Raw genomic sequence first — 18,144 nt, forward strand, 5'->3', positions numbered from 1 at the left:
TTTTTTTCTACCACGATTTAGTTTTTTTTTTTTTTTTGCAGCGCACAAAAATTTACGTTGCGTACAACCAATTGACCCCCTATCCTGGCTCTTCTAGTAGTTCAGGGGCCCTTTCATTTCCAAATCTAGTGTTCTCTTATGTCATCTGTAGCTATATTGCGCTTACGCGACGTCGCAGGACTTCGTGGACCGGGAGGAGATGTTCTTCTACTACACGCCCCCCAATCAGCCCGGACAACCGGCGCAGCCACCGCACGTGGTCCCCGTCTCGGCCTCGACCACGTTCAGCCTACATACGCAGCAGCCGCTCAACTCAATGGACCAGGGCGACCTGGCACCCACGCCCGACACCCCCGCGCAAAGCACGAGACCACCGGTCACCAGGGGCATCGCATCCACAAACATGACGCGTTCAAGGGCGATGACCGAGGAGCAGGAAGCCGGGGAAGGGGGCGAGTTCCATCGGGAAACGCCCCACCTTCACCGCAGGACAGCTACGTGCGTTGGCCGTCACTATAGTAAACTAGAACCATGATGGTCCTAGTTCACCATAACCGTCCCCCTTTCCGCATTAACTTCAGTGCTGCGTTTCATTCATAAAGCGCGATGCGGTGGTGGCTAACAAGACTTGTTGCAGTGGATGCGTTCGCTATTGGTTCGCACCCAAGAAAGAGTTCAACGATTTCATAACTCTAATGCAATTTATTTCATTTTTTACTATAACAAATGCAGGTGCAATAAATGAAGACACTTTGGTTCTTTAAACAACAAACTTCGTCACATGGTTGTCAACACGTTGTTCCGGATCAAGGAGGTTGTTCTGGATCACTTAACGACTCTCCGTTTTTGTTTTGTTAGTGGCCACGCTAGGCTCTCCTCAAACGTTTACTACCGCTAAAGCCAAGCGTGTGACGCACGGACTTACACGTTTTGCGAACAGGCCTTCACGCAGAGTACCAGCGTGTTGAACCTGCTGTGTGAAACTTATGTAACACAGCGCATGTGTCTACGTTTGAATTCTAGCAGAACCAAGTGCTCGAGTAATCCACAGCGTGTTGGGCCTTTATGCAACACGCCATATGCATATTTTAGAATTATAGCAGAATTAGGTGCTGGACAACTTGGTATACTTGCTATAGCTTGGAGCAAACGAAAACAGTTGAGAGTCACGTTAAACTCCACGTGCACGGTGCCAAGAGTGCGCAAGTTGGAAAACCGAGCATTCGAGTTCTTCCAGGAGGTGATGAGTCGCAGTGTTGAATTGCAGATGGGCCGATGGGGAGGCTGGTTGGTTTAAATTTTTTAATGAAAACTTTGCGGCGCAGAAAAGCGAGCCACGCGTAGAGCAGGATTGCGCCTGATTGCGTCCTGCTCTTATAGTGTCTCGTTTGTTGGCCCTGCCAAGTTTTCATAATGAGTCCCATAAAATTACTAATAATGAGTATCACATTTCCATGAATCTTTTAGTCGGCCCGTGTGTAGGCGAATGCAAGAATAATTCCTCTCTGAGTACCGTACTCGGGGGGGAGGGGGGACGCGAGGCACTCGGTGATATACATAATGGTGGCCCCATGCATGCTGTCAACATACGTGCAAATAAAAACTGAATAAGTTCAGGCTCGTATAGAAGCTTGAAGATACATGTGAACACGGGGAGTCGTTGAAGGCAATGCTTCAACAAACGTATTTCTTGTTCAGGGCTTTCACAATGTTCACATCTCGACACGTGTGCAGAGACTTATACATCGCCACTACCACCCCACCCCTTAACCAACTTCCTCCCCCGAATAATATTCCGCACCAACTTACCAAACTCCTACTCCTTGGAGGCCGGAACGTAAAAACAACATACCCCTCCCCTCTTTTCTGATAACATACCCTCCCCCACAACCTCAAAATCGAAATCCTTGATAAACTCCCATGAACGTACTTTCACGCCTTGTCAAAGGACGTCCGCGCGCCTCTCTCTTTTCTTTCCTAGCGGTTTCTGCGCTTGATGCCTTTCTGTTTCATTTATACTCATTCCAATGAGCCGCGTTGCTCAAATGGGGCCCATCTGATTGCCCTTACGAATGCTGAACGCAGGACCAGTTTAACTCGCGGACGATTTCGAGCAGCGCCGGAGGGCGACCCTAGAGTGACTCCGCTGGTGTTCCCATATCCTGTCTGGACTCCGGAACAAGCACGCCTCATGGGTATGTATCTGGAAAGATTCAAATAAGCAAGAAGCTCAACATATACTGAATATGCGCAGCGCGAAGAAACGAAGACGAGAGAAGACGCAATAAAGGACACAGCCTGGCGCTCTATGTGTTGTTCATGTATCTTGTCTCGTCTTCGTTGCATTGCGCTGCACATATTCTTTATATATCAAGCCAATGTTCGAACTAGCCCACCAACAAATCTTTTTAGAATAAGCAACAATATCAGGCTATCATGAATATTTCAGGGGATGACAAATTTTCAGAACACGGTGTGTCACCGGAGGTGACGTTTATACCAAACATACGAAATGGCACGTCACAAAATAAAGCCACGTAGTGGAGCGGGCGTGGAAAAACCACGATATCAGTGGATGGAAAGATCCCCCCCGAGTCTCTCGTTCGTTCGATACATCGCCACGGGCGATTTTTTTTTAAATCTTTATGTAACCGGCCGGTTACACGCATAACCACTTTTCTGCGCATGGCTCGCCGGAATGTCTGGGAACTTTCCCGATTTTCTATTTAAAATTTTCAGACAACATTGCTTCACTAGCCAGTCAGTCGAGTTAGTTCGGAAAATAAGAGCGGTCACCAGCAATAACGCTGCAGTGTTCTATGCCAGGTACATAAGCAACAGAGGGAGAGGGTGGGCAACAACCCCTCTCCCACAATTTGTCCAGTTGGCCATATTTTGGGATGATTTTTTTTTTTGCTACGCAAAGATTTTTTCTCGAACAATTAGGCCTTGGACCCCCCCCCCCCCCCCTGCCTCCTTCACTCCCTCGAAAAATAAAATCCTGGCTACGTTCCTTTTCGATACTACATGTATAATTCTGAAGCACCATGCCCACTGATCAGTTCGTTGATGATCCCCGAATGTGCGCCGATATTGTTAGCTGAGGCCCGCCTTTCTTCATGTCACCAATTCGGCCGATAAAGGAGTTTCACCTTTACCAGTTTAAGTACTTGTTCTGTTTCTCGTCACAGCCACGTGGCAATATACCTTAAGGGCTTCCTAATAAATAACATCCGAAAATGAACAAAAAAAAAGCATTCTATAGTCTCCCTGCGTATCCCATTGTCGCGGCACTATTTGTGACGTCGGCAGTTTGTTCACGTGACATCAATATGAAATGCTTCCTCGATTGGTAAATATACGAGATGTTACTGTTGAAAATTGTCTCATACACTCTGCTGTATCATGCACTCATGCAGTCGTATGCGCGTTCTGCCATGTATTGCATGACCATCGTGCGCGATAAACTGGTTTCACTTCGTTTTTTGCGTTAATTGCGACTGCGCAAGAAGAGATAGCAGCGTGTATTGGAACCACGCGAAATTCAAACTCGCTCGACGCCTAGTGCTGACATTCCGTGAAGAAATCGAGATATCTTGAGGAAGAACTGGAGATAGCGCTTGCGAGATAAGTAGTGAAGGCGTAAAGAGATAGAAAGATGAACTTTTTAATGAATAGGTGGAGATGTTTGTGCGTGAATTGATATGTGGGGTTTTGACGTGCCAAAACCACCATATGATTATGAGAGACGCCGTAGTGGAGGGCTCCGGAAATTTCGACCACCTGGGGTTCTTTAACGTGCACCCAAATCTGAGCACACGGACCTATAGGCCCGTGTGCTCAGATTTGAATGCACGGCTGCATTTCCGCCTCTATCGGAAATGCAGCCGCCGCAGCCGGGATTCGATCCCGCGACCTGCGGGTCAGCAGCCGAGTACCTTAGCCACTAGACCACCGTGGCGGGGCACTAGACCACCGCGGCGGGAGTTTGCGCGTGACGGCGAGAAAGCTACTACTGTCTGGTCTTTGAAGTCGGCGTGGTTTAGGAGGTCTTTAGACGCCGCGGTAAATCATGCACAACTGTTGTCATGCGCCATGCGCAGGTTTGGCACCCCAAGCCCCCTCCACCATCATCATACCACCGGCGGCCCCAGCTCCTGCGGCTCCCGCTCCTCCGCCGCCTCCCTATCCTCCGCAGCCGGCGCCTTCCATCATCATCACGGGAGGCGGCGGCGGCAGCCCACCTTGCTGCCACCACCCACCCCCGATGCCCCTTCCACCTCCCCCGCCGACGTTCATCCCGATACCATTTCCCATGCCGCAGCCGGTGATGCCGCAGATGCCGCCCTACCCTCCGCCTCCTCAGCCGCCGGCGCCCATCATCGTGATCCCGCCGGCACCCGCTCCACCACCGCCCCCTCCACCACCTCCTCCACCCCCACCGCCTCCTCCGCCCCCACCCGCAGCGCCGGCGGCTCCGGGACTCGGCTTGCTACCCCTGTTGGAGGGCTTCTACGACCGGGGCGGAGAGCCTATCCGCAAGCGCCGAAAAGTGTACGTACCGACTGAGCGTTCAATATACCACCCGTGCATAAATCGCTCTTCTTGTGAGTAGCACGAAGTCAATTAAAAATAAAGAGTACGAACTGATAATGCCACCTAAATGCACGGAAGCTTCCACTAAAAAAAACAAAACAAAAACAGGCGCTACACGATCTTTTCGTAAGTTAGAACTGTTGAAAACAATCGTGTACTTACCGACACTTTCGGCCTCCCTTTGGTTCGCTCGTGCAAATTAAGGATGCACGATAACTATCTGTATGCGTGTGATAGATCTTTTTTGTACATGGAACCGTCAGTTATTTATTTTTTTGGACCCCAAACTAGCCTTTGGCTATGGGTACAACCAGTCGTGATGTTTCTGTATGTTTCACAGTTTGCAAATAAAGAATTGAATTGAATCTCGTAAAAAAGCTTAAATGTTCTTGCTTATATTAGTAATCTCGCCACGCTGCACTAGCTTAAATAAAATATTTTATTGTTCTGCCCACCTGTGCTCGTAGTTCGCATAACCTATATCGTTTGCCATTTAATTCTAGAGAAGACTTGTAGAAGTAAAGCTACTTTCACTAAGATGCAGTAGCGTAAGTACGCTGTTGTATGGGTGTATCACTCCTCCTTTGCTGGTAGTTGACATTTTGCCAGTGAAGATGTACGGGCCAATATCGCAAAAGCTTTTTCACAATTTCGTGTGGGGTTCTCGCGCCTCATTGTTATCCGGGGGACGCACTGTAGATTGAAAGGACAAGTGCCACCGTAGTGCTTTACCGCATGTGCATACATTATTTCCGTAAATTCTCAAAACTCCCTATTTAGCGTCGACTGGGCACCGTGTAAAGATCATGGGCATGAACGCCAAATATTTTGCGTAGGGCTTGGGGAGAGGGAAAAGGGGTCGTCGTCAGGAAAAGTGACGCCATTTCCATCGGCGCGTAAGGAAGCATGGCTTCTTTGAGACAAGTAAGGGAGTAAGGGTATAAAAAATTTGGAGGACGCTTGAACATCGCCTTCAATTATGAGTAGAATACAATAGCGTAATCGAGCCTAGTGCACATCACCTTCTCAGTTGCTAGCCTGGCTTCTTTTAACGGTATGCCTCGACCATGTCTTAAGGAAACGAATGAGTGTGCTCGAAACATTAGCCATTTGAAGTCATTCTGGAATATCCGCCACACCATAATCCTTCCTTCTGCGAATCAGCGAATGGCTTTTTTTTTTGGGGGGGGGGGGGGCATTTACACGACATGACGGCTACACCAACGGCGAAGGCCCACTCACAACGCACCTATAACTGTCACAATAGAAGCGAGATTCGTAGCCAGGTGCAATTTTAACTGTATTCAGTGACGCTCCCTTTCTTTTCGCCTACTCGACAGGGAGCCTTCAACGTCGTCGTCTTCGTCAGAGACCTCTAGCGAGCTGAGCGAAGAGCCACTGCCTCCCCTGCCGGAGCTTGCCAAGTACGTGCCTCCCGAGGAGCCCTCGGAGGCCCCCTCGGAGCCCGTCGCCGAGAAGTCTACCGTTCTCGAAGAGTGGCAGCCCCCGACACCCGAGAAGAAGGAGCCCGAAATTCCCGGCGGACCGACGGGCGAGGAACAACCGGATATGTTCCCTTTCTTGTGAGTGCCCTTATTCCCTGCGCGAGTGCCTCTTTGCACTTCGCCACTGGTACCGCTGCAGAAATCTATCGTGGAGATATCGCGGTCCACACAACCAGTATAACGCACTTGGAGAGTATATTTTATTTGAGTACCATTATGTTTTGCACCTTTAACTAAACGAACGGTGCTATAGAAGACGCATACGCATGAAAACGATTGACTTGGTGGATACGATGTTTCGTGGCTTTATTAAGTTTTGTCACCACAAAAAAAAAAGAAAACGAGACAACATCGGTTTTACCAATCCAAGATGGCGGAGCCCGGATGTCTCACGGAAAATAGTCTATAGACGAATACAGCTAAAGAAGTCCGGAGAGGTTCGTCCCAGACGACAGAAGTGCGGAAGCCTAAAGCTTCGGCGACTAAAGAAATGGCCCGGCAAATGCACTCTGCGCGACGTTCTTCCAAGGCGGGGTTACCGGCCACACGGCTCATGACATCGGGCTACAGTGAGAGCCATCGTTAATGGTGGCAGTACGCCATGTGTCCATCTGCCTGTAAGGAGGGAATGCCGCAGACTTCTAAAGTGGCACTCAACCATGGGCTACTCAACTTCTTTTGTTTTTTCATTCCGTACTCTCATGAGTCCTCTTTGATTGAACGAATGGTACAAAACGTCCAGGCGGTGCCCGTTTGGCCGGCCAGTCAAGCAGCGACCAGAACGTCAGAATGACGAGTGGGCAGAAAACGCGGTAAATTACGTCCCGTGAAAACTTGTGGAACAGCCAGCGAGCGCCCAGGCTTTCCAAAACAGAATAAAAAATGGTGGTGAAGCCAGTTCTGGAAGAAACGAAATGGTTCTGCAGCCGTTATATGACGGCACATAAAGGTCACACAGTCTCGTGCATTTACGAAAGACGTCAGGAAGGCTAAAAAAGCCTTCTTCTTTGCAGTCAATTGTATTGCCTGCCCCGCTCACACCCGAAGGTCATTCTTGTACATCAAGCGGCTTTCCTTTCCCTCCGGTATCGGTGCATCTTTCACCAAGTGGAGATATCACGTGATGACGGCATCGTTGAGCGTCAGTACGCCGTATTAACGTTACGGATTTCGACGACCTGTTAGTGATGGCGACGTAAGTTGATGACGTCATCGCGTAAAGATGATTTCTCAACTCGTGTCGACACTGTCCACTGTCACTTTTTGCATTGAATAAAAACTCGAAGGCTTTCGCCTTCGATTACGATCCACTACGAAGTGACGAGTACCTACAGCACCAGAAGAATGAGCGGACAGCAATCTTGAGAGTCCTTGCTGCTGGCGGATATTAAGTAGAAATACGTCGAACATTAAATAGAGACGACGTTGCTTCTACAGTTCGACACCTGTATAAGAGGATAGTTAGAGCGCGAGAGCAGAACGACGACAAAGGGACACGAAGGAGACGTCGTCGTTCTGCCTTCGCGCTGTAACTATCGTCACGTCATACCAACTTGCCCGAATCACCACACTCTTTTATAAGAGAGGCTGGTATAACTTTTTATTAGACAGCTGCGTATAAGTGGCACCAGTGTGCCTGCATAAAAATGAGGGTCGCTAAGAAAGTACACACATCGCATTCAGCTTATAAAGGACACCTCACATAAAAGAGAAGCATTTCTGCCCTGTGTATTTCTCTTATAAAAGGCTTCAACTGTACAACAGTAGGTGGACAACATGAGCCAACATTGGCCCTTCAATGGAGTCGTGAAACGCTCGCTGTAAAGTGACAATGCGAAACCGCCGGCGTCAACACTCCCTCAGTAGGTGACGTCAGCTTAAGTAATTCTTTGCCACTGCTTTGCCTATTGAGGATCGCGGAACTCTTCGGTACTTGCGAGTGCGTGCAACTGGGACACCCGTCATCGTCTTGGGCGCAAACTTGAACTCTGCAGCAGACGTCATATTAAGCAGCGTTCTCGTGAAACGCGGACGGCGTAAGGCCGGCGCCGATGAGCGCCTCTTGCGTGCGCTCGCAGATGCCGTAGAGTTCCGCGTGCCTCGATTGGCAAAGCGTTTATGCAGGTCCACTCGGGCTGATGATATAGTTAACGCGTGTGGCTACCGATGGTGTCGCATTGTCGCTGTCAAGCGACCTTTTTACGAGCCCTTTAAAGCACTAGCAAGAAACTAGGCAAGCGAGTGGGGATATAGTTGCTTGCAATTGCATATAGAAAAAGCTCCGCGAAAAAACCAGACACCACGGATAAATGAGTCCTTCCTTGTCGCTTCTTTGTCTATGTCCTTCAGTTTTTCCGTGAACCTCTTCAACTAGCCAAAAGTTGGCGTACACCGGTTAATGATCGCACCTTGTGACCCAGTAAGTACTATAAAGCTAATGAATCATACCGCGCAAGACATTCAGTGCGCAAATATCGCCGATGCCACTATGCTCGGAAATATGCCCATTTGTAGGCCCTAGAAGTCTGCTCACCATTTGTATACGAGAATTCAAGCCGAAACTATGCACAAAGGAACTAAAGCGTTATTTGCATATGATAACAAAGATGTACCTACACAAGCATACACAGACTTCATTTATGCTACAATTTAACTAGCACTGGGTGACGTTATATACGTGTAATCCAACACTGACCGACATCAGTCGTCACTTAGGCGATTTTTCACCGACGTCCAGTAGCCTGCGGCAGGCCACGTTTTGTTGGCGATTGGCGTGGAAGTGAGGTACGACGGGCGCTGGCCTGAGTAAATTCGGTGGGCCAGGGCACCTGTCACCCCTCAGCCCTGTGTACGGGATCAGCTTGCATATTGTAGCGCGTTAAGGCCAGAACACACATACGCGTCGCAGCGCGTCAGAGCCATGGCATTTTGACACAGCGCTGCACCCTCTTCCTACGAAGAGGGCGCGCAGCTTCGCGTGACCCTCCCTCTCTCTCTCCATTTAGAGAGGGTGCAGCGTGGCGTCAAAAGGCCACGCGCTGACGCGCTGCAACGTGTATGTGTGGTCAGGCCTTCACGTTACAGAACCGACGCACGAGCGGACGGAAGGAGATTTACGCGATAAAAGGAGTGGTGATCATATGCAGCCTATATTTAAAGAAACACTAAAGCGAAACAATGGATCAACTTAGGCGTAAATTATTCTTTGAATACACCAGGCTCCTTTATTCGGCCATCATATCTCCACAAATGAAGATGAAAGGCGGGCGCAGCTTTTATTATATATTGCGCCGAAGTCTGTTCACGTGAATTTCGTCGGGACGTCACAAATATCAATGAGTTTTTCACAAGTTTTTAAAAATACATTCGCCGCATTGGCTGAACGAAAACTTCCTGAAATGCGGCTTGCTAATCCACAGTGCTCGTAAGAAGAAGATATAAACTTTGTTTGTTTGTTTATTTACTGATTAAGAAATAGATAGTATAGTACGATATGCCAGGTCATCCAGTTAACGCGAAAATTTTAGTGCATGTTTTCACGCAAACTTTCGATTTTCTACAGTTGTTTTTTTTTTCTGCTTATCGAGCCTCTTCTTCGGGTGACATTCAGTTTCTGTAGTGCCCCTGCGGTAACTTATTTGATTCGTTCTGACCGGCCCAGCGAGGAGCCCCAATACGGCCTGCTGGCCTGGCTCTGCCTGTTTCTGGTGGCGCTGATACCGTGCTTGCTGCTCTTCTTCATCGTCGTGCCAGCCGGCGTCTACCTGGGACTCTTCCTCTGTGAGCATGACTCGCCGCCATATATATCCTCTACATTCTTAATTAGGTCCTGGCTAAATGCTGGCTATATCCAAGAAACCAGACGAAAATGTGCGGTTTCCTGGCTATAACTAGCACTTTCAGCGGGACCTGGTTATGACGGTATATTTCACATGGGATTTGAAAGTTAGCGTTTATTATCGATCGGCAGCTGTTGTGGACAGTAAACAGGGTGCGCGTATTCCGAAAAACGTCGTATAGATGTATTGAAATGAAAAAAATGTAACTGTCGTCTTGCATTAGGAGAGAAATGCCAAGCTCTCAAGAAAATTCGCTTCTAAGCGTCAGTGAACCTTGAAATGTAATTACAGCACGTTTTTTAAAAGCTAGTTTCGACTCCTACTGTACCCTGATGTCATAACACAGTATTAGCTTCTCGTCTCGTGGTCGCGCAAGCTGTGACGTTTTCATGTCATCACAACTAGCGATACTGCTATATACGCGAAGTCACCAGTATTAGCGCTGTAGCCTTTCGTCGGGGTAGTGTCGATGTCGGTATATGCGCTGTGGTAATATAAACTTTTATATCAAAATGAAATGTTTGAGCACCTGATGCGCTCCTGACTTGTTCGGAGCCGTCTCTGCATGTAAGGAATTTGCATGGCGGACTAAACACACTTTTGAAAAAAAATGATGCGAGTGCCCTTTCAAGGCCTTACCACACGACCGCGCTGCAACGCGTCAGTGCGCGGGACTACGCGCCACGCCATTTCCCTATAAAGAGAGAGGGTGAGCAACTTCACGCAGCCACTCGTCTTCCATGGGAAAGGACGCGGCGCCGAGCCTGCACACCAAGCGCTGACGCGTTGTAACGCGTGTGTGTGGTTGGGACTTCACGCAAAAAAAAAAATCGCGGGAGAATACTTAAGCCGATCATGGCTTGCGACATTAGCTGGCCCGGGACATCAGCTGGCTAATGTCAGCTGACCGATGGGAAAACGTAATCACGAAAAAATTATTGTGAATTCGTGACGCCAGCTTAGCCACGCGAGTTTGCATACACTAAATGGCGCAATAGCGAATTTTCGGGTCACTGTGACGTATGCGGGAGTCACGTGTCATTAGCATAAACACGTATGACGTCATAGCACTGCAATAAAACTCTTTATTTATTTTATTTATTTATCAATACTGCGGACAAAAAGTCGAAGCAGGGTGAGCAAAACATACAATATAAAACAAAAACAATGTTGCAAAGTGTTTTTACACAATGTTTCTGATTATAAGACGGAGGGTTACGACCTAAAAAAGAGCAATAAAAAACTTGGTCATAATACAATTTTAAGGAAGTCATAAATCAACAGCTATAGTTTGTGGGCAAAAAAATAAGTAGCGATAAGTCCAATCGAATTTTTTTCTTCAAGTTTGTATTGATTCAATGCCATTTGCAGTTAGTAGTGCTATGGGGAAGTCAGTTGACTTACACTTACTATAAATAAATCGTACTCCTTTCCTTTTTTGTTAATTTTTTTGTGGCGATCCCAAACTATGGAGGAGTACTCAAGTGTTGGCCTAATTGAAGAAACGTAGAACCGGAGTTTAACAATAGGTGGGGCAGTCTAGAGCTTGTGTCGGAGAATGCATGAAACCTGAAAGAAACGGAGGGGTTGCGTAAGCAATACTACCACGTTACGTGTGTAACCCCACTTTACCAGCGCCAGTGGTTAGCCCTTTTAATTCAGAACCACTGCGGCTATCTATAAAAAAAATAAAGCTAGCTTTCCCGCTTTTCGAATAAAAATAACCTTTTTTTTTTCTCTAATCTCACAGATAGTTCCACCATCAGCTACTGCTACTCGGACTCGTGCAAGAGCGACGGTAAGCAACGTTCGTCTACTGTCATCTATCGATAAACCGTCGAATCCTGTCCACGGACTTGCGTATAGAGGAAGTGGCAAATCCATGTCGATGAAGCCAACACACCTACCCCTTGTGCTTCCACTAAACTAGAGGCGTACCATCCGCCACGGTGGTCTAGTGGCTAAGGCACTGGGCTGCTCACCCGCAGGTCCCGGGATCGAATCCCTGCAGCGGCGGCCACATTTTCGATCGAGGCCAACATGCTTGAGGCCCGTGTGCTTAGATTTAGGTGCACGTTAAAGAACCCCTGGTGGTGGAAATATTCGGAACCCTCATGATCATATGGTGGTTTCGGGACGGTAATAACCAAACAATTATTATCATCATCATTATTATTATTATTATTATTATTATTATTAAGTTCAGCGTCTACGAATATGCGCCGTTTCTTAGTGGACATCCTAATTCCGAATATTGAAGTCGCAGTATTTGAATCGAATAGCCACTACTACTAAATGCGAATATCGAACACGGCGCATTTCTTGGGGAGAACCAACCGACTGCACTCTGAGCCGTCTCCTTAACTTAGTGTATACCAAAATTGGAACAGGAGGACATGAGTGTACTATGAAGTGCGAAAAGAAAAAAAAAAGAACATTGCGGCTTTCACTTTCGAGTAGCCTAAAAGCCTAAACACACGTACCCGTTGCAGCGCGTCAGCGCGTGGCTTTTTGACGTAGCGCCACACCCTCTCCATATATACACAGACAGAGAGGGCGCGTGGGTACGCAAGCTGCGCTCCCTCTCACTCCATAGAGAGAGAGAGAGTGCGGCACCACGTCAAAAAAAAAAGACAGGCGCTGACGCGCGGCGACGCGTGCGTGTAGTCAGGCCTCAAGGCGGGTGTCACCCACACGCGGTCTTCGTGGTAGCGATATGCGGCTCAAGACACGATGTCAGAAAACCCTCCCCCTTTCTCTCTCCAATTCCTACCTGAAGAGAGACGGGGCAGTTCTGACCGAAAATGAAAGTTTCGCTTGTAACCTTTATTTTACTGTAACTTTGTGGCAAACGCGTGCATCAAGTAAACACGATTTATATCTAATCCAGTTTTGCAAGTTAACGTCTACACGGCGAAATTTTTACGCTTTGTCTGCAACCCCCCCCCTTCCACGGTACTTACGTACTTACATCGGATATGTGTAACACTGGCTTTCTGAACCACAATGTTCACAAGTATAACCGCAGTCACCAAATCGAGGTGGCTGGGCATCGAGTTCACCGGGTGGCTGATTCGTGTGACAGACAGACATACAGACAGAGAAGCAGGCAGACCGAAATTTCTACGTTGAAATATTCGAAGAAATTCGCAACTCAAATGAACATGAGAGGGCGCTGCGGAGTTGCAGCATGACGGATTCACGGAGGTCACCGTCCCCTGTCGCTAACACAAATATTAGGTTTTCTGTAGTGTGATTGAAGTTCACGCTGTTTTTTTAAAGGGGGCGGGTTGTTGACGCTGAGCATCTTAATTTAGTCGGCACCAGTGGTCCCGCAAGCACGAGCGGCGTTCTCGAAGTGGTCACGTTGTGTGTGTAATGTACATGGCACACCACGTCTCTGCGAAATTCGTTTGCATACTTCGGGCGCCACAGCGGCATGTAGTCACTGGATACAATGGCCATTTATTAGGTTCTAGTTAGCAAGTTAACACTGGTGCCTCACCTGGAATGAAGAAATCTGCTTGGCCATTCGTTTTTTTCTTCACGGGCGGCATTATCCTACCGTACTCCTACCGTGTACGACTGGCGCGTAGACTGTTTAGACCTCAGTACGCAGCTTCCCTATACTGCCGCTAGGTGCCACATCAATTGCAGTAGGGTTGACAGGCGGGCTAGTTGGTGCAAATTCATAATGGAATAATTGGAAGCGCAAACCAACGGGACACAAGAGAAGAGACAAACAAGCGCAGACTGAAACTCAGTTTATTCAGAGAAGAAGTTATATACCAGGAAGATGAGAAAGGGAAACAGCTGGGGAGAAGGTTCCATCTTGGTCAGGTGTCGTCCAGAAACGATATTTCACAATCTAACAGTGATATAGACGGTGAACTAACACAACTATCAATATTCTTTTTTAATAAAAAATTCGCGACTCCGCATCAATTGCTGGAGTCGCGAATAGTACTGTCTTTAAGAATCTTAATGATAAGTTGGCGCGGAATGAACTTGACGTGCTACGCGATGCTTCATCTTATAGCGGCCACGTACCTCACGGCGTACCAAAACGGAGACCCATGCGAGGACTTTTACGAGCTGATCTGCAGCGACTGGGAGTACAACCACAAGATACCGCCCTACCGATACATCTTCTCTGCAGGCATTCAGCGACAAGACCGCATCGAGGCCAGTCTCAAGCGGCGGCTCGAGGGTGGGTCGCTCACTCCAGCTTTAGAACCTCTTGCTAAGCGAGTTCGTGAATGACTACGATAGTAGTCGTTGCGCATAGAGATGGGCGAACGCAGCTCTTGCTGTGGACATCGCTTTGTAACTGTTATTTATCGTTTAGATGTGTGTGTTTTCATTCCTCGCTGGCGCTATAGAAGGAACTCTCGCGGGCACCAGATAACTGCCGTTTGGGAGATAACCGCCGTCTGGGAGAGGATATGCCTGTTGTAAGAGGAGGCTCGGCCTGTTCTTAGAGAATGTAAAGAGAATATATAAGAGCGTTGACAGATATATAGACAATTGTCCGCAGCTAGTTTTTCTAAGAAAGACTAGATGGCGCCACCACGCCAAAGCACCTAAAGCCCCTAGATCTAGGGGCTTTAAAAGCACCCCGTTCTTGTTCTCGGCGGCGCGGTCGCGATGTGGCGTGTGGCGGATGTTGTCCTGCAGCCTACGGCGTAGCAAGAAAATATGTCTCGTTAGCAGTTTGCCGAGCCCTGTGCACTGCTGAGGGACGATGTGAGAGTACGTGAAACACCAGCGCTCACTGCACTATTTGCCACGTCAACACCTAACTCTAACCACTGTGCCCGCTTTGCTGGCCGGGAACCAGCAATCAACCAGGCTGCGACCGAATACGACCGAAGTAACGAGAGTTAAATGCCATTAAGCAACGCATATGCTGGCTCGGGACAAAGAAACACACCTGGATTACTTGGTTTCAAGAATTAACGCGCGTCGAATGAACGAACTTTCACTGTATACGTATGCGCGCCACTCCATAAGTCTTTGATATGACCGCTTTATGAGCCGTGATATGTTGCCCTCTCACAGTATCTCTCTATCCCTCTGGGTTAGGTTTCGACAGAAGAACATTTTCTCTGTATCGCAGATATATCCAGAACCGTGGGAAATCCAACCAATGACGTTGAGAAACTCGCATCAATGTTTCACGTCTGTACCACGGGTAAGTGCTATCTGCCTACCTACCTACAGTAAAAGAAAAAAAAAAGTTGCGTGAGCTGGTGTTGGTTCATAATAACCGAAAGGACCGCGAAATACACAGTACAGAAGACAGACAGATAGACGGACGGACGGACAGACGGACGGACGAATGAACAGACCTGCATTCCCTTGCCTACTTAACTACCTATTCGCCCACTTTTACCCTTGCCCATTATTGTCCCCTTACCTATTGGTATACATTGGTATTTTAATGAAAATTATATAATTAACCATTTAAATAATTCATTCACTTACTATTTTGTTCTATCGATTACAAAGGTGTTGTGAAACATATTCGTCGACAAAGATGTGGAATAAAACTCTATGGTTTCGCAAATACCAGAACGCCTGAATGATGGAAAGGCTGTTGCACAAGAGTTCATTATAGCAATTTAGTTGTTTTTTTTTTCACTAAGTCCTATGAACTCAACGAGCAGCGATGCTCAAGTTTAGTACATCCCGGGGAAAATTGAAGTAACTATGTGGTTGTATAAGAAAAGCATGCTAGAACCACCAGCCCGTTTGCGACGCGCGTAGTCGTTAGATTTGCATACGCATGGCCTTGGCTTCTGCGTTCGAACAATTGTAGATTTGAATGTGACCGCTGCAAGACACTCACGAAAGCGTGACCAATTGTAAAGGCACGCAAGCCTGTATAGCCAGCAGAACGAGTGTGCAAGGTTACAGGAAAAGCGAGTGTAATTAAGGGCCAGGAGGCTGTCTTGTAAAACAAGTCATTTTTATGCGTTTTTGTACGCACTACTCTCAGGAAACCGTGCAACGGCAATGAAACGTGTCATGCTAATAATGATTAATCTTGGGCTTTTTGTCTCGAAATCCCGATCTGATTAGAAGAGCTGCCATCGAGTAGGTAGAGGACGGAGGAGTATCGGACGTAGGTAGAGAACAGAGTTCTCGGATAGCATCGAGAATGGCTCCGGAGATCTCGACCACCTGGGGTTCTTTGCACTCATGCCTAAGGACATTGTCATCCAGCACCTTCATGTGCATGTTCGTCTAGCATGAACATCCAGCCTCCGATGAAATTCGGCCGGTATTCAACACCAAAACCTTCGAGTCAGGAATATCAAGCACCATAAGCCCCACACCACCTCGGCGGATGGATGCGTCAAGTTCCACAGGAACACGAGGGGTGATTACGTAGGCATACATGTTTTGCTGTCATAAAAAGGGCGTTTCAGGCACCGAGAATGAGCATCTGACATGGTAACTATCCAAACAATAATTTTCAGATAAATTCAAATGAATTAAACCCCATCAACTAGTTCGCACCCTCTAGAGTGATTTCCATGTCTATAACTAACACCCTACCATAAAAGTGTTTCGACAAACCATAACACTCATGAAATCAAAGCACCCATGTCAAGGGTGTTTTGGTGTTTCAGAACACCCTTTGTGTAGGGTGTTAGTTATAGACACGAAAAACTCCCTTAAAGGAGAAAACTGGTTTACACTGAAGCAAATACGTGAGCAGCCTATATCCACGACAGGAAGCCGAAAATGTTGTATATGATGGGCTACATGATGATATAAGTCGGAAGAAGCCAAGAAATTGTCCTTTTACATGGACGGTTCTCAGTTTAGTACCTTTTTTTCAGTAGCACGGTGAGGAGTGTGCGAATAGTGAATTCCTTAACCAAATTGAATACCAGTCGAATACTAAACAAATTGTTTTCGATTAGTGAGGAAACCAGAACTCAAAGTTGCCTCATAATGTAACCATTTCCAAGATATCCCGAAAACTTCAAAATATTTGAAACATATATTCACTTGATTTAACAAAGGAACATTCATATTATTGCTAACCGAGAAAAATAAAACAATCTTGTAGGCTGACCAGGTTCCTATACAGCAACTACTAGAGCCTTGCAAATATTTTTTAAGCGCACGTTGAAACACAGTGTTGACTCTTCAAGGTAGAATTGTCAAGAGTCTTTAAATAAATCTGAAATCAATATTAAGCAATACTTATTAGCCAAATCATCACAAATGCCATATTGAAAATACCCAGCAGATGAATGTGTTGCTGCTATGACACCGGAGTTTTAAGCAAAAACACCATCTTGTAATGCCTATAGCATCACTAGTCCCCTCAAACTTATGGTTGCACGTGTCTTGGTGATTCTACGATTAAATCTGGGAAAATTACGCCTGTTTGTTTCAATACTACTCTGAATTTTTTTTCATATTTGGGTGCACGTTAAAGAACCCCAGGTGGTCAAAATTTCCGGAGCCCTCCACTACGGCGTCTCTCATAATCATATCGTGGTTTTGGGAGTTAAACCCCACATATGGATCAATTACTCCGAGTTTTTTTTTCTTCTTTCCTGACTGCTCATTATTCAAAAAATATTCGAAAAATACTCAGTATTTCTACTCTGAACTATTCGGTTCGAATATGGAATCGAATTGAAACGCTATTCGAATCGTTATTAGAAATTGTGCAATATTTGCACGACCCTAATGGTGAGTCAACTGGTCAATGTCTACTCAACGCACTCCCCGGTCTTATTCTTTACGCCATTGAAGGGCCGAACAGGAGCAGATATCCAGACCGATAAAATACGAGAATGCAGGTATGCCTTGTGTTGGCCAGTTGGAATTCAATGTTACGGTGTAGGATTTCTCCCCTGTCCGTGAACACCTTAAAAACATTTTGAAAAGACGGTAGTCTTTGTTTGGGATACTTGAACGAAAAATATTTGGTCCGTCCGTCCGTCCGTCCGTCCGTCCGTCTGTCTGTCTGTCTGTCTGTCTGTCTGTCTGTCTGTCTGTCTGTCTGTCTGTCTGTCTGTCTGTCTGTCTGTCTGTCTGTCTGTCTGTCTGTCTGTCTGTCTGTTACACGAATCAGCCACGCGACCAAAGCTTAAGCACTTACTTAACGCCCTGCCATCTTGATCTGGTTGCGGCGCTCATATTTTTGAACATCCGATCAAAAATCTAATATTATG

General features: G+C 47.0%; 2 protein-coding genes across 2 annotated transcripts in view; one reads left to right on the top strand and one right to left on the bottom strand.

The window, feature by feature from the left end:
• The window catches only part of LOC119180726 (defense protein l(2)34Fc), a 95,938-nt gene that overhangs the window by 33,947 nt on the left and 43,847 nt on the right, over window positions 1-18,144 (bottom strand). The window lies entirely within an intron of this gene.
• LOC142774902 (neprilysin-2-like) overlaps window positions 1-18,144 on the top strand; it is a 47,601-nt gene that overhangs the window by 6,593 nt on the left and 22,864 nt on the right. The window contains exons 2-9 of the mRNA XM_075876046.1: window positions 179-498; window positions 2,086-2,195; window positions 4,104-4,554; window positions 5,937-6,179; window positions 9,763-9,881; window positions 11,691-11,738; window positions 13,980-14,150; window positions 15,060-15,134. Of these exons, the coding sequence (XP_075732161.1) occupies window positions 179-498; window positions 2,086-2,195; window positions 4,104-4,554; window positions 5,937-6,179; window positions 9,763-9,881; window positions 11,691-11,738; window positions 13,980-14,150; window positions 15,060-15,134 (1,537 nt within the window). The remainder of the gene's footprint in view (window positions 1-178; window positions 499-2,085; window positions 2,196-4,103; window positions 4,555-5,936; window positions 6,180-9,762; window positions 9,882-11,690; window positions 11,739-13,979; window positions 14,151-15,059; window positions 15,135-18,144) is intronic.

The sequence above is a fragment of the Rhipicephalus microplus genome, chromosome 10 (assembly GCF_043290135.1).
Source record: "Rhipicephalus microplus isolate Deutch F79 chromosome 10, USDA_Rmic, whole genome shotgun sequence".
Taxonomy (NCBI): domain Eukaryota; kingdom Metazoa; phylum Arthropoda; class Arachnida; order Ixodida; family Ixodidae; genus Rhipicephalus; species Rhipicephalus microplus.